Raw genomic sequence first — 17089 nt, 5'->3', positions numbered from 1 at the left:
CCCCTTATTAACCCCCCACACATAAAAGAATATACTCCCCCCTTATAAACCCCACACACACATAAAATAATACACTCCCCCCTTATTAACCCCCCACATAAAATAATAATACACTCCCTCTTATTAACCCCCCCACATAAAATAATAATACACTCCCCCCTTGAGCCCCCTCACATCTTTGCAGGGAGGAGGCTGTGAGGAGGATCGATCCCTGGTGATCTAGGGTTGATTAGTGAGGTCTGCTGCAGACCTCACTAATACATCTTTGCTTTCGGCCGGAGCTCAGAACTGTCAGAGCTCCGTCCGAAGGAAGCCAGAGCTGACAGGAACAGCTCTGCGGTCTGCATCTGACAGAGATGCAGACCATGTAGCTGCTTCCATGTGCCTGACTTATCAGCTTGCTGCGGGCCACATAGTACCGGTTCGCGGGCCGCAGTTGGACCGCTGACCGATACTTTGAGACCCAAATTTCTACTCGCCCTCACTTTATTTTCACTCGCCAAATGTGAGCAGGCGAGTGGAAATTTTCAGCCCTGTTATATGGTATATGTATGCTGTATATATAACAGAGACATGGTCTCTGCTCCTCTGTGCAACAACTTCCCCTGTGAATGGAGTCTAAGGGGTAGCTGACATTTCACCATTGACTCCCTCATGGGAGTTTGGGCTAAGCTGCTGGCTACCCCTAGATAATTCAACAGGTACTTGCAGGAGGGTTGGTGCCAGTTAACTCGAGTGTGTGAGATGCACAAGGCAGTGGTCAGCTGGAGGCAGGAGCACAACTGGAAGCTGCAAATGCAGAGATGGAGCAGCTGAGGCTATGGCTATGGTGCTGTGGAGACTGTGGGGCAACTGAGCAGCCATGGAGGCTTTGGGTGCAATAGGGACTTGGGCTGCAAGTGCAATGAAGACCAGGCTGGGGTGTAGTTGAGACTCAGACTTTGCTGCACCTGCATTCTGGGTCTCTGCTGCACCCGGAGTCCCAGACTATTAGTGCAGCAAACATCCAGATTGCGTGAGCAGCAGAGAACCAGACTGCAGGTGCAGAAGAGACCCACATTGCGGGTGCAGCAGAGAACATGCTTAGGTTCAGCAGAGACTTAGGCTGGGTGTGTTGCTAGGAAGGATGCAAAGCAAGTTAGCTCAGGTAGCATATAGACACTATGCTGGAATGATGACAGTGGGTCCCACTCAAGATAGGTAGAAGAAGCCGTCAAGTGACGCATTATGTGATGTAGCCACAACACTCTATGTAAAACATGGCAAGGCCTGTGGCACATAAAAAAGAAGTGAAAGTGCTGAAATGGGGGAAGACAAGTGACAATGACATTAGTCAAGGTAGATGCAGGCAACAGTATGATGCCTGCATTTTTTTGGTCTCTGTGTAGCAGCCTTTCCCAACTAGGATTTCCGCAGAGGTTGCTAGGGGTTCCTTAAGCAGTGAGCAAATATAGATATGATCTTTTTCCTGAAGGTGCTTGCAATAGTTTTGCAGAAACATCAACTGGCTAAGCCACTGCACCCTGCACTCTCATCTCTCAGGTAAGGAACCACTAACCAATTACAGTGGCACCTCGGTTCACAAACGTAATTGGTTCCACGTTTTTGGTCGCGAACCGAATTGGTTGTGAACCGAATCACATTTTCCCATAGGGTTCAATGTAAATCAGGTTAATCCGTTCTGACCCCTACGAACGTGGTTGCGAATCGATTTTTGGTTGTGAACCGAATCACATTTTCCCATAGGGTTCAATGTATATCAGGTTAATCCGTTCTGAACCATATGAAAAAAAAAATATTTAACCACACGTTTCATTTTACCACCATTCTTGCTCTGCACATTCTTGTCACCTTCAATAACGCTCTGCACATTCTTGTCACCTTCAATAACGCTCTGCACATTCTTGTCACCTTTAATAACACTGCATATTCTTGTCACCTTCAATAATGCTTTGCACATTCTTGTCACCTTCAATAACGCTCTGCACATTCTTGTCACCCTTCAATAACGCTCTGCACATTCTTGTCACCTTCATTAACGCTCTGCACATTCTTGTCACCTTTGTTAACGCTCTATACATTCTTGTCACCTTCGTTAACGCTCTGTACATTCTTGTTACCTTCAATAACGCTCTGCACATTCTTGTCACCTTTATTAATGCTCTGCACATTCTTGTCACCTTCATAAATGCTCTGCACATTCTTGTCACCTTCATTAATGCTCTGCACATTCTTGTCACCTTCATTAATACTCTGCACATTCTTGTCACCTTCATTAATACTCTGCACATTCTTGTCACCTTCATTAATGCTCTGCGCTTTCTTTTTCCCACTATGCTTGCTCTGCACTTTCTTGGGAGCCATGCTGGATTGAATACAGTAATACTGTACAGTACTGTGCTACAAAGCACAGAAAAAAGCTTCACAGTAAGTGTCCACAGCCCCGTCTGCAACCGCAATCTCGACTACAGGAAGCCACGACCATGTGTCAGAGCGGGGAAGAAGGCCGCGGTCGTGTTCGTAACCCGAGGCAGAGTTTTGCGAACAGAGGACCCCAATGTAAGGGTGCCCTTCTCCAATAACCACTGACCCCTAATATAAGGGGAAGTTTATCCAAAGACCATAAAAGACAATCAACCTAAGGAGGCCACTTCTCCACTCGCCGCTACAGTAAGGGATCATCATTTCTCCATTAACCACCAATGTAAGGGGACACTTCTACACTGACCATCATAGTAAGGAGACAGTTTTCCCTGTCTGTGTGTCTTTTCTGGACAATCTTATTTTTAGTTAATTTCATGATCATTACTGAAAATAATTTGGTCATATACAGCAGGGGGTAATAAATGATCTTCCATAGGTTTCAAATACACCACATTCTTTAATATTTTATTTACAATACAATCATACTGATCATATTATAGTGAGCTGTAGACATATATGTTTTTGTCCAAGGTTCCCTAAGACTTTAAAATTATGTCAAGGGTTCCTCCATGCCAAAAAGGTTGAGAAAGGCTGGTGTAAAGAGAAACTTTAGTTATACCAAGTGGGGTTGCTGCAACAGCACAAAAAGCAAAATGCTAGTGGCAGCATATCACAGAAGCCAGTTTACTCTGTAATTAAGCATAACTTTTTTTCATGTATAATCACTTCTAGAAGGTTACCAGGCCAGTATTAAAATGACAGACATAAATATCTGGCATATGCCAACAAATCAGCATGGAGTACATAGTGAGGAAAAATGGATGGATGAATAATGCAAGAGAACTGAGAGCCCTAGACAAATCCTCCTGAGACCGTGTACAGTGAATTACACACATAATTACCCATACAGCAGTCCAAGGGCCCTGCCAGATCACAACAAACCCTAATTTGATAGCTTGATAAATAATAAATCATACTCTAAAACAGATTTATAATGCCGTGGATAGAATCACTACATCATTTTTTCCCCAAACGTGCCCAAAAAATTAGACTCTTAACAGCCCTAAAGTAGAGGACAATTTAAAAGCATGTGCCACATATGTCAGTCAGGAAAGAAATATATCACAATCATCGGCTAGAATGGAATGTTTCATACAACTAATAAGAAACACAGAGCCATAGGCTTTTGGGGCCTAAACATTCTGCTGAGTTGCCTATATGGCTTCTGTGATATATGGGATCTATTACAATGAAAGTCTCTGCTTTCACAACATGCCTGCAGTTTTTGAAAGAAAAAAAAAGCTCTTCATATCTGGTAGGCGGAGGGATGTGTTACAAGCAAAGCTTCCGATATGTTTTGTTAGGCAAGTGGTTGCTCTTCATGCTTTTCTTTCTTTAAAAGATTAAACAATTACCCCCAATCATAGGCTTAGGATTCACCGCTGGCTCATAGTAAGTCTGCGTTGCAGGCAGTGATCTCTTAGCAGTTAAAGCAGAACTGTACAATACACACAAGTACAGTCATCTGAAATGTATGGCCAAATACAGTACATCCAGTGGCGACTCTAGGAACAAATATATAGGGGGGCACATAAGATACCACAGTCAAATCTGGGGAGGGGGCACTAATAATTTTCATTGCATGTCGCAACCGCAGGGTGCCGAGAGCTGATTTAATTGCGGATGGCATCTGCGCCCTGCGGTTTCCGACATGTAGTCCAATGCCGCCCACAATCCTGAGTGCCACAACCGTTTATTTTTTTAAAACTTTTATTTATTTTTTTTACATTTTTACCTTTTATTTATTTAACTTTTTTATTTGTTTCACTTTTTTAACATTTTTATTTATTTCACTTTATTTATTTTTTTAACATATTTTTTACTTCTCATTAATTGAACTTTATTTTTTAAACTTTTTTTAATCTTAGTTTATTTTATTTTTTTAAACTTTTCTTTTTTTACTTCATTGCTGGGAGCAATAGCCAGCCTGCTATTGGATATTTCAAATTGCAATAGCCAATAACAGGCTGGCTACTGCACCCACCCACTGACTGCTGTCAATCAGCAGAGGAAGGACCTGAAGTTTTCTATCAGGTCCACCTCTGTTGATTGACAGCTGACAGTGGGCGGGTGCAATAGCCAGCCTGTTATTGGCTACTGTAATTTAAAAGAGCCAATAGCAGGCTGGCTATTGCGGTCAGCTGCTGGAATGAAGACGAACGCAGACGCCGCGGAGAAGTGAGTAGACTGCGGGGGCTCTCCTTACAGGCTCTAGTCGACAGTCTGTCCCCACTGGCACAGATCGCTACAGCCTATAGGGAGAGACCGCTGACAGTCTGTGGGGCTGCAGCGGGGAGAACCCCTGTCCCAGCAGATAACTGTGTGATAACCGTCCCGGGCACAGTTATCTGCTGGGACAGGGATTCCATTTCTCTTGCCTTGCGCTAGCGCCGGGACTGCTGCCACTGTTAGCGGGGGGCACGTGATAACCTAGGGGGGGCAATTGCCCCCCTGTAGCGACGCCACTGAGTACATCTGTCTCAAAAAGCAGCCTTCTCCAAACAAAGCTTCTCTCAAACGAAGGCCTTTTTCACACTGGCCACTTGCGTTTATATGCAAGATCTATCTGCAAAATCTGTAAGGCTAGATGCTTTGTTTATGCTTCTTGCATTTACATGCTTCTACGTGCATTTTGGTGCGTTTGGAAGCTAAAATTGTTTCCTGGACACACCTGACTTCCATTTTTTCTAAACGGCAGCTAAAATGACTGCATCTAAAAGCATCTAAACTTAAGGTGTGAATGGATCCATTGGAAATCATTAGATACATATTTATGTGTTTAGAAAACCATGTTAAACGCATACAAAAGCATCAAATCGCACCCTAGTGTGAATGGGGCCTAAGGATCCTACAGAGTGCTTCTATTTTCTTTAGACATAGAGTTCTGGTATACTGAATTTGAGTCAAATATGGTCACGGGGACCAGTGGTTTGGCCTGTCATAGACAGACACCGCAGAGGAAAGCACTAAGGCATGCTTAGATATTATGTGGTCAGCACCTGCAAAAATTTAGACATGGGAGGGAAAACAGCCTTATCTGATGGAGGAAGACTCCGATGATGTAGACCCTATAACTGAAGAAGCACTGAGAACCAGACTGCAAGCACCAGTTCCCTCAAAGGATACCAAGCAGACACCCCCAAAACCTCTAAGGGTGTGGACCACGAAAGTGCTCTGCAGCTAACTTTTTCACTCATGTTCACAGTACACTCATTTCTGGAATGGGCCACAAAGCACAGTCTAGTGGCCAAATGTCACATTTCAGGCTAGCCCTGCAACGTCCAATCCAGTGGGGTCTGGATACGACACACCAAAGTCAGGCTTAGGAAATGTTGATCTGGATAGATGTTTTCGGGAGACCAGCTCAAGCAGCAATGTAGTGAGGAATCTGGATGCAAGTCAAGGAAAGAAGAATCCATGAAAAAAAAATCAAAGAAAAAAAGGCTTGCAAAAACTGGTTACACTTTTCTTAGCAGAGCTGAAAAAACTATAGGAGTTATTCACAAAAGGGTGAGGAGTTTGGAGAAGGCAGGGAAGTGAACAATCTTGGACAACATAGCTGATTTGGAAACATTCTATAATTCAGCTCACTTTGCAGTCCAATCCGACTGAATTTTAATTCCTTTGTCCCTCAATGGAGAAGAAAGAAATACATTTTACTTGATGTAAATAGTGATTCCATTCCTGCAGGCTAGGGCTTTGGGAAGGGAGAAGCTGCTTGAGGTTGCCAGCAACATCATTGAAGCATGAAGTCCCAGTCTTGACTGCTAAATGGTCAGAGCAGCTGTCGATTAATCAGCAGGGAGCATTGACTGCTGCAGACTCGTTAAGGGCCCATTCATGCCACATCTAGATCACCTCCAGACCAGATTGTTTCTGGACCTAAAATGCATCCCAATGTTTACCTGTGCTCTTCTTGGCCTCTTCACACCATTGCAGTCAGTTCCAGACCAGGCCAGACAAATACTGCTTGTCACATTTTGACTGGTCTGGAACGTGCACAAACACGTCAAAAACGCACCAGATCGCAATGCAATAGGAAAAAAAATATTGTTTTTTGGCTGGTTTGGATGATCTCATCACCCCTAGACTTCCTGCTTCTGTGGAGAGCTAGATGTGTGAGGATAGGAACCATAATGGCTGAAGTGGACACTGAATTATTTGTAGAACTTGTGGAAGCCTGCCCAGAGCTGTATGATCCGAGGCATGGGCAATATAAAAACAATAATAAGATGGACAAGTGGAGAGGCATTGCTGCCCAGGTTGTCCCTTGCTATGATCATTTGAGCAGCTCTGAAAAGAACAACTGTGGTAAGTTCATGCCTCTTATGTGCAAGCATTGTGCTGCTCTTTTCCTGGCTATCTGTAGGTCTTACAGAGGTCCCCCAGCAAGACCTAAAATTGAACGCGTCAAAACGCAACAGGGGTGATCTCATCACCCCTGGACTTCCTGCTTCTGTGGAGAGCTAGATGTGTGAGGATAGGAACCATAATGGCTGAAGTGGACACTGAATTATTTGTAGAACTTGTGGAAGCCTGCCCAGAGCTGTATGATCCGAGGCATGGGCAATATAAGAACAATAATAAGATGGACAAGTGGAGAGGCATTGCTGCCCAGGTTGTCCCTTGCTATGATCATTTGAGCAGCTCTGAAAAGAACAACTGTGGTAAGTTCATGCCTCTTATGTGCAAGCATTGTGCTGCTCTTTTCCTGGCTATCTGTAGGTCTTACAGAGGTCCCCCAGCAAGACCTAAAATTGAACGCGTCAAAACGCAACACGTTTTAGTGCGTTCCAGATCTGGTCCAGAAAATGGTGTGAATCTGCCCTCAAAGCAGGGATATAGTTCACACAGGTAACAATGTTCCATTAGCTTCAGAGCTGGTGGGCTAAGGCTAGGTTCACACCATTTTCCGGACCAGATCTGGAACATAGTGAATTGCGTTTTTGCACGTTTTTTAGCTTAAAATGGTCTTACAGGTGTGTTCCAGTGCGTTCCATGTGTTTTTGGTGCGTTCTAGTGCATTTCAGACCAGACAAAATAGGACAACCATTATTTTTCTGGTCTGGAACGAACTGCGCTGGTGGGAACTGAGGCCATAAATAGCATAGGGATACATTAGGATGCATCTTGGGTCCGGAAACAGTCTGGTCTGGAAGAAATCTGGATGCGGTGTGAATGGGCCCTAAAGTCGTCACCCTATTAGAAGGAAGGTCTCTTAAAGAGCAAAACTGGCAGGATCAATTAGTATTTAGTAAACATTTACTCACACCAATTTAAAAAAATATATACTTTTTACAACTACATTTACAAGGCAAATATGGAGCTATTTACACAACTTTAGTATTGGGGTTTACAAACACATTAGGAATACATTAAAATTTGACAACGTTAATACAAATTAACATGAATATTAAAAGGTATTCTACCTTTCTATTGTCCAACTTCCAGCTGTTGTCTTTTGGAGAAATGTATTGCATGTGATTAGATACAATGGGCAACGCAGACCCTTTTTTCTGTGAGAAACAAGTTAACTGTGGCCTTGTTTTTAAATTACTTTTAGCAAAGGTAGGAAAAAGTGGAGATACCTGCTCATATAGCATAAAAAGCATATTATCCATAATGAATAACAAGTGAATTAATCACTGGCTGATTCATCCATATTACACCAGGTGCTTGGTCACGGCTAATCTATGAAATATTCATAGGCAGGGATAAACAGGAGGAATAATAATTTATTGTGAAAACCACTTTACAAAACAATGGAGGCACCTAAGAAAATTGAATCTTATTTGCACATGTGCTCATTTTAATACCAGTGCTCATTTTAATACTAACTGGTATAACAGACTGAAAATTAACATTTAAAACAAGTGCAATTCAAATGTAGCATGAAATAGAAAAATAGTTTTGTGCCACAAGTCAAGTTGATGTTTAAATTGCAGATGTTGGAGTCAAATGTAATTTCTTAGACACATAACACATTATTCTCACCAAACTGTTTTTCTCTTCTTACTTTGAAAAGTGCTGACGTCACCTTTTGCTGATGTACATGCAGTTCAGTGGTCTTGCTAGTTGTGGCCAGCTGTGAATTAAGCTGCCCAGGCAGCTATATTCCAAGTACTAGTGCTGTTATGTAGGAGGAAGGGGAGCGCATCACATGATAACCATACTTCGAAGTACCAGGTTTTGATCCTTCCTCCCAGCAGATAAATGAAGCAACGGGGGATCAAAAGCAAGGGAGCTGTGACTTTACCCATGCAAAGAAAAGGACCAGTGTCTCTGCAAAGGGCCCGGGACCCCCTTATACTCAGCTTGCCTGCTCTCCCCCGGAAAACTCTGTCCTCTGTTGAAGCTGGTAACACTACCTGGCATTTTCAGGTGAGAGTGCTTAGAGTCTAGCACCCAATGCTGTCACATCACTGAAGGAGTGCCATCACCACTTTCCCGGTTCACCAACCACTCTGGTTTCAGCACTAGCTGCAACAGAGAAAGAGAATGACAAGGGAGCACAAGCAAGGTGTGTCAAGGAGGCCCCTTTGCCATGGCACTGTTACTTTGCTCTCCTTGGGCAAGGTGACATTGTCTCTTTACCTGCTAATTTGCCCAGCATTGGCAACACACAGATTCACTTTAAACACCCTTTACTATAGTTTTGTCTAATTAATTATTTTTAATATATTTTTACTTACTGCTGGCAAAAGTATCGTAATGTGTGTAATTATCTATCTGTAATCCCTGCATAGCAGCCTTCTTACAGGGAGAGGGAAGGGGACACATATATGATCAGGCTGCTGCTTCTTTATTGTTAAATGGGGCTTTGACGCACATTCACGAAACGTGCACGAATGTGGAACGCTCTTGTGGTGCCATTAAGAGTTAATGGCATCCTCATTATTAGTTAATAGCACATGCAGCTCTCTGCCGTGACAGGGGAGGGGCTGGATTCCCCCCTCCCTGCTCCGATAGCGCTGACTGGGGAGGGGGCGGGTACAGCTGGCTCTGCCTCTAGATAGACAGAGCCAGCTATCACTCACGTAGCTGGGCTGATCATAATCAGAACATAATTGTCGGGATCCGCTTCAGCTGCGGCGTCTCAGTATAAAGCGAGCAGTAGCTCGTGGTATACTGTGGTGTCTCAGTATACCGCGAGCTGTAGCTCGCGGTATACTGAGCCTAGGGTGACGGGAGGACGCTAGTTTGTGTCCTCCCATTACCCTAAGAAGAACTATGGGGAAAAGCCTTAACCCCATAGTTCTCCTTTAACTGAAGTTTGCCATGAATTTACATTTGGTTGATACAAAGTAATTTAAAATTGAAATGGAAACACATGAGTACCCGGTGTGATGTTTCTTTATTTTCTAACTGACAAACTGGGGATCCTGACCAAGCTGTATCGCTTAAATGCTTAGGAGAATGGTACAGCTCAAGGACCAGGCTTTGATGTCTGTCAGGGGAGTCTGGATCATAAGACTGGTGAACCGAATTTAAAGTTTTGGGAGTTTTTTGCCGGATAAAATAGTTTACATACAATATATGTATTTCAACTACGTATTTAGGTGCTTGACTAGAAGTATAACTTTAAATTATGGGCTGCACAGTGGTTTGCGGCTTAGGATGGCCATACAATGCTCTTCCAAAAATGTTATTCCATGCATGCATCTGTACACAACCACTTTGGTTGCATGTGGAATAAAATGTAATTCTTTCGGGAAGAGCATCATGTGCTGGTTTTGCAGTTTTTTAAGATATGTACTCTGAAAGAGATTTATGCAAGCACCGAATGTGGATGACAAGGATGCATTACAGGGGTAAGCTGTGCACTTTGTGTTTCTAGTTCCCCACACGCCAGAATATTGCATTCTGAAAGCAGCGGGTGTGGTGCTGTCAGAATACATGGACAGTAATTGCAGCTGATTGGCTGCAGTCACTGTTCAGACGAGATTTTTTGAACCAGCTCCTTTGACATAAGTCAATAGAAAAACCGACTTGTCAGACTGCAGGGTTGCCAACAGGGCCGCAAACTGCTTGAATTTCTGGGAGTCCTGCTTACTCAAGAAGTGTCAGCGAGTAACATTCGAGCAGTGTGTCGAGGAGTGCCCAGCTTTAGCACTCCTGTCTTGCAGCATTGGGTTCCTCAGTTCAAATCCCCACCAGGACACTACCTGAATGGTGTTTGCATGTTTTCTCTGTACTTGTGTGGGTTTCCTCCAGGTACTCCGGTTTCCTCCCACACTTCAAAGACATGCTGGAAGGTGAATTGGCTTCTGTCTAAACTGACCCTAGTTTGTATGTGTATGCATGTGAGATAGAGACTTACGTTCCTTGAGGGCAGGGACTGTGGATGTACTATATGTAAAGCACTGTGTAAATTGTTGCTACTATACAAATACCTGTAATAAATAGTAAGCTTATGAGGCAAAATATTTACAGCAAAACCTGCAGCTAATATGCAAGGTCACTTTTTAAATGCCCTCCGCCTTGTTGAAACACAGCATAACAGTTTTATAAAATTCTTGTATGTTACATAGTTACCTTTCCCCTTCCTTTTGCCTGCAGCACCTAGGCAAGGGTAATGTCATTCTCCTTTTGGCGAGATCTGGGGAATGTAGAGTACCTCAAATCCTACGGAGAAGATACTCCAGATACTGTGCTGCAGCGTCTTCTTGCAAGATTTGAAGTACTCCCCTTTCCCTTTGGATTTTGTCTGCAGGAGGACGACATCATCCCTGCAATATGGAAAATGAAGAAAGGGTAGATATAATATCTAAAGGTTTTCCAGCTACAGTTTTGTTTTCTGGCATTGCTGAAATGAACATTGGCATTCTCCCACTAAAACTAACCTTCAGCTCAAATACTGGTGTGTCAATACTTTCAGCTCCGTGGCGTTTAAAACAATTCACCACTAGGTTGAATACCTTCTCACGAACAGCCATTTGTTTTGGGTGAACATCATGTGTTCCCTGCAGAAATAACACAAACAGGAAGACATTAATCTTTGCTAAGTATATTTACACTCACGTTAAAAGGTGCTGCAAGTGAAACATTTACTTTTGGAGTCTTGAGTATAAGTTGTTGCTTTTTTTCTCCATTAACTGTCTGTGCACTTGCATCTTGATGTGCAAACACCCTTCTGGTGGCCTGCAAATGGAAACAGAGGGTAATCTACTGTATATAATAAAATACATTAGAAAGTTGATGATAAATGGACCGCTATGGAACCAGCCCCTATTATTGAAGCAATTTCAGATCATAGTATATATCCTTTATCTCTTCTGACCCCAGAAGGTGGTTCCACACGGCGACAGTGGTATGCGTACTTTCTGCTTAAACACTACATTACTGCTCTTTCGAGATTTAAACCTCTTAGGCGATATATGACCCCCTTTGAGGACTTTGTATGAACCAAAAGAAAAGCAAATATAAACTATCAAAGATATTTCACATTCTCTTAACTCAAGCCTTTTCTGATAGACCATGCTACGTGAGGGGGTGGGAAACGGAATTCGGCTATAGATTATCTCAAGATGATTGTAAACAATCTTTTGTGTTAACATTTCAATCGAGTATTTCAAGCTACATTCAGGAACGGAACTGTAAGATATTGACAAGATAGTATAGATTAGGGCTGCAACAACTAATCGACATAATCGATTATAATCGATTATTGAAAAAGTTGTCAACTTTTTCAATAATCGATTAATCGGCTTCTGATCAGTTGGCCCTGTTCACGGCTCCACACACGCTGCGCACCGCACCTCCTCCCCAACTCACGCTCAACGCTGCCAGACCCGCATCCACGCTCTACACGCCGCACCTCCTTCCCGCCTCACACTCACCGCCCGCCCACATTCTCCATCGGCACAGGGACGCGGGGAGATGTAGTAAGGAGGAGCAGGTGTGGGGGGAGGACAGCGGCAGATTGACAGGCCCAATCTCAGAAGCAAGTTGCTGGAAGACTGCTCAGGTAAGCCTGCACTTTCCCACACGTGGTGCTCTATAATGTATTGCTGGGATTTGTATTCCTCTATAGCTGATGGTACATTGTGCTGTATATTATACATAGGAATACAAATCCCAGCAATACATTATATACTGTATGTATAATGTACTATTGCTGGGATTTGTTGTACTCTATAGTTGGTAATATTCTGCACTGCGCTGTATAGAGGACTACAAATCCCAGCAATAATACATTATACAGCGCCATGTGGAATTCCACCAGCTATAGAGGAGCACTACAAATCCCAGCAATAATACATTATACAGTGGTGCACTGCCGAATACCACTGGCTATAGAGGACTACAAAACCCAGCAACAGTACATTATACAGCGCAATGCAGAATACCACCAGCTATAATGTACTATTGCTGGGATTTGTTGTGCTCCTCTATAGCTGGTGATATTCTGCATTGCGCTGTATATTGTACTATTGCTGGGATTAGTAGTCCTCTATAGCTGGTGCAATTCTGCATTGATTGCTGTATAATTTTACACTTTCCATTTCACTATATTGCACACCACACTTTTTTTCTTTTTTACTTCCACCACTCCAAGCTTGCTCCTGTCAATACAAACTAGTAGTCCATCACTGGAGCCATTTTTAAAAATGTATTTGATTGTTTATCCGATTAACCGATTAATCGAACTTAATAATCGGCTAACTAATCGATTTTGAAAATAATCGTTAGCTGCAGCTCTAGTATAGATACCCCACTTTAATACATAAGATCTTCCCAAACATATCTGATCGATGTTGGAGATGTGGAGTAAAGAGAGGTACTATGCTACATATATGGTGGTCCTGTCAAGAGATTCAATCTTTCTGGGAAACGGTCTATTAAATAGGAGCACATTTTATCAAGGTGCAGGGACACTTACACTTGAGGTTGCGCTATTGACTATTATACCAGGACCAATTAAAGAAGTCAAGAAAGTCTCATTATGATTTTTTCTATTTGCTGCAAGAACTGTAATAGCTCAAAATTGGAGGTCTCAAAATACCCCGCAAATTAAAGATTGGATTAAAGAAATAGTTTTTTTAAGAAGGGTGGAAGAGTTAGTAGCAGGATCCCAGGATAGGTACTCACAATTTATGGTGACATGGAAACCATGCATAGAGTCTGACATCACTATCATGTGCTTACCAGGAGTGTGAGGTTCATTTGCATGGCCATTGGAGGAGGGGAGAGGAGTAAGGCCTGGTTCACACCTGTGCGTATTGCATAAGCGCGTCACACGCGCGTTTTCGTCCCGGAGTTTGGTGCGTTTTTATGTGCGTTTTTTTACATTAGAAACGCGCGTTGCACGCGCGTTTTTAATGTACCTTTGGATTCTTTAACTTGCTTTGGGAAGGTTTCCCAGTCCGGCCACGAAGCTTCGGCTATCTCCACCCAGGCACGTTGCCTTATGCGCCTGTTTTTGCAATGCGCATGGCACATGTCATAAATACATGGCCTTCCCTCCACCTGTCTTATGAAGGCCTCAGATTCAAGCATGGCATCCTCCATCTTCTTCTTCAACAACAGCTCTGTGGGGGAGTGGTCTTCTGTGGACATGTGTGGAACGCGCGTTCTATGCGCGATTTCAGTGATTTCGTCCGTTCCTGTCGAAGTCTATGGGCACTAACGCGCTACAAAACGGACCAATACGCAGCAAAAACGCTTCGGGACCTTTTCAAGCGTGGCCCGTTTTGTAGTGCGTTCGGGACGGACGGAAATACGGACAGGTGGGAACTATACCATTCACTTCAATGATTTTTACATTTTGGTCCGTTTTGTAGTGCGTTCATCGAGCATAGGACGCACTACAAAACGGTCAGGTGTGAACCAGCACTAAGGGAAGGAGAAGATGAGACCGTGAAATTTCCTTCTTTTTATTCTTTCCAATTTGTTTTGTTTGGCTTTGTTTTGTTTTATTTTATTTTTGTGTGGCTTAGGGTTGGGAGGGATTTCGGGTGGTTGCTTCTCTTGCTTTTTTATTAGTTTATAAGTTATGAATATTTCTTACTTCTTTTTTGATTGTTTTTCCTCCTGGGAGAGTCTCTTAACAGGATGTTTACATGTTTATATTGTTATATGTAGGAAATAGTAAGTAAATATAATACAAAGAAAGTTGATGATAACGTAGGTAGACTACAGAACACATGTATCAAAACCAGATACATAAAAAACATGACTGTAGCTTTAGCAATGAACACTTGCATAAGAGCAATCTTTGCTACTGGGAATGTTTTTTATTATTGTGCAACAGTTTCATAAATGTCCCCATTTAAAGCACTAGTCATGATTATAGGGACATTTCAATTCAGTTTCATTTAAATAAAAACTCTACTTTCACTAAAAAAAGAAAGAAAAATATTTAATTACAATATACTTGTAATGCAAGCAAACTAATAAAAAAAAAAATATTACACTGACCTCTGTGGTGGCCCACGCCTCCTACCTTCACTCCATTTCAGCACCGCAGTCTCCGCCAAACTCTTTAGCATTCAACACTTCCTGGAGTGTCAGATGCCTGTGCCCCCACCAAATGATGTGTCACTGCTGCGTCATGTGGTGACATAGGTGTAGGAGTTTGGAACCCTTAAATCACTAGAGGACACAGCAGTGACATAGGGAGTCTGAGAATGGAGCTACAGAGAACAGCAGGGGAAAAGCGAGCACATCCATTCAACACTCCCAGAAGTTGCAAATGCTTATGATTTAAGGAGACTGGTAGTAGCTACAGAGGTGGAATGGAGAAAAGATAGGAGAATGGGTTGCCAGAAGGGCGAGTATAATACTTATTTTATTGCAGAGATTCAGCTGGATTTTTTCAAAGGCCTCACAGTGTTGCTTCATAATGCCATGCAATATAAGTTGGTGCACCGACGGTCTGTGTCTCCTAGCTTTATTCTATTGCTACAGCCTCCACCTGACTTTTGCTGTGCAAGAAAAAAATAAAAGAATGGAGCCTTCTCCGAGCGGAATACTGTTTATTTATCCAAATAAAAACCGAATAAAATAATACTCACAAATGGTATCTGTTATATAGAATTTCAGAATGAACCAACCAAACTGCTAACCAGAAACCAGCAATGGACTGAATAGTCAGACAACCATAATGTGGGCCAGAACCTTAACCTTGCTGATGCGTTTTCAGGGATATACCCTCTTCATCAGAGCAAGTTGCAAGTAAGGACTTCTATGATTTGACACTTCAGGAGGCGTTAAATGCCTGTGTCTCCAGCCATGTGCTGTGGCTCTATCCTCTGACCCCCTACATAATTGCTGTCTGGAGTGGTGTACAGTTCAGACCCTATGTCACTGCTGTGTCCTGTAAACTGGCCCCTGCACTGAGAAAGCCCTGTTGATATGGGGCTTTTTATACTCCCACTGACCTCCAATGCCGAGGCATTTTTTTTGTTATTCCTCTGTGCCATAGTCCAGTCCCCAAACTAACAAAAAGTGACCAGGCCCCTTGTTTAAAAAAGTACAGGAAATGGAGGGAAAAAAAATGAAATACCATCCATAATATAAAATAAACAAATGGAGTGTTACAAACAAAGTTTACTTACGACTAAAACGGCATGCACATTTTTTTGCAATCGCATCGCGGGCGATCGCACTGCAGGCGAGAGACGCGTTTGGGGTGCCACGGAAATGAATGGCACGGCAATGCACCTCCCGCACCAGTATTTGTCAGGCAAAATTACTTTTTCCCACTTTTTTTAGAATACAATAATTTAATAATATAAACAGACCCCTGATATTTTCCTTTTGAAATAAAAACAGAGAGTCCTCAATCTCTGTTTTTTGCAGCCCCAGCACTCAATGAACAGGAGGCACTCAAGTACAGAGGCTTCCTGTTCATTCATAAATATAGGAGTATAGTAAACAGATCTTGCGCCACAATCATGAATAAACAGGAAGTAATGTAGAGCACTTCCTGTTCATTCATAATTTAGGACACAGCATCTGCATACTATGTTCTCAGTTATTTACAAACATCATAGTGATCACTGCGATGTTTGACTATTACAGGGAATGATCAGCAAATATTTCACATATTTGCTGATCGTCCCGCAGCTCTCCTCCCCACACCAACCCGCTCGGCCTCCTGACAGCTTTCTTCTCCCCACTGGGTGCTGCAGGTGGAGTGGCTCTGTGTCCCCTTTGATCCATGCCAATACAGGTGGGGGAGAGCAGTGGGGATCACAGGCCACAGCATGCAGCAGGCTCCCAGCAGGGAGGAGAGCTGCAGAGCTGATGCGGCAGCAGAAGTGTGGGGAGATCTGGTGGAGCTCTCCTCACCACTGGGCACCAGCTGGTCTGTGTCCAATGAAGCACCGGCACCCAGCGTGGAGGAGAGACCTAGGGGATCCAGACCAACTAATCTATAATGAGAACATTGACAACGATTCTCATCGACTAATTGGCTTCAGCCCTAGTTCTCACCATTCTCAATTTTTTTAATTTTATATGAAAAAAATGTTTGGGACTGTAGCTACATACTAACCTTTCAGTTTTCACAATTGCTCTGTCTCCTAAGTCGAGTAAATTGTAAATGCTAGAAGAATGAGAACTGGAAAATGGGGGGGGGGGGGAACGGTGAACATTCCAA

General features: G+C 43.0%; 1 protein-coding gene across 1 annotated transcript in view; it reads right to left on the bottom strand.

Moving 5' to 3' along the window:
* LOC108791427 (histidine--tRNA ligase, cytoplasmic-like) overlaps positions 1-11622 on the bottom strand; it is a 123238-nt gene extending 111616 nt beyond the window's left edge. Inside the window, exons 1-2 of the mRNA XM_018561914.1 lie at positions 11536-11622; positions 11328-11447 (exon numbers count right to left, since the gene is read on the bottom strand). Of these exons, the coding sequence (XP_018417416.1) occupies positions 11328-11420 (93 nt within the window). The 5' untranslated portion in view covers positions 11421-11447; positions 11536-11622. The remainder of the gene's footprint in view (positions 1-11327; positions 11448-11535) is intronic.
* Between the last annotated feature and the right edge of the window lie 5467 nt (positions 11623-17089).

Source organism: Nanorana parkeri, unplaced genomic scaffold, assembly GCF_000935625.1.
Source record: "Nanorana parkeri isolate BGI_ZX_2015 unplaced genomic scaffold, ASM93562v1 scaffold550, whole genome shotgun sequence".
Taxonomy (NCBI): Eukaryota; Metazoa; Chordata; class Amphibia; order Anura; family Dicroglossidae; genus Nanorana; species Nanorana parkeri.
This window is presented reverse-complemented; position numbering and strand designations above follow the sequence as displayed.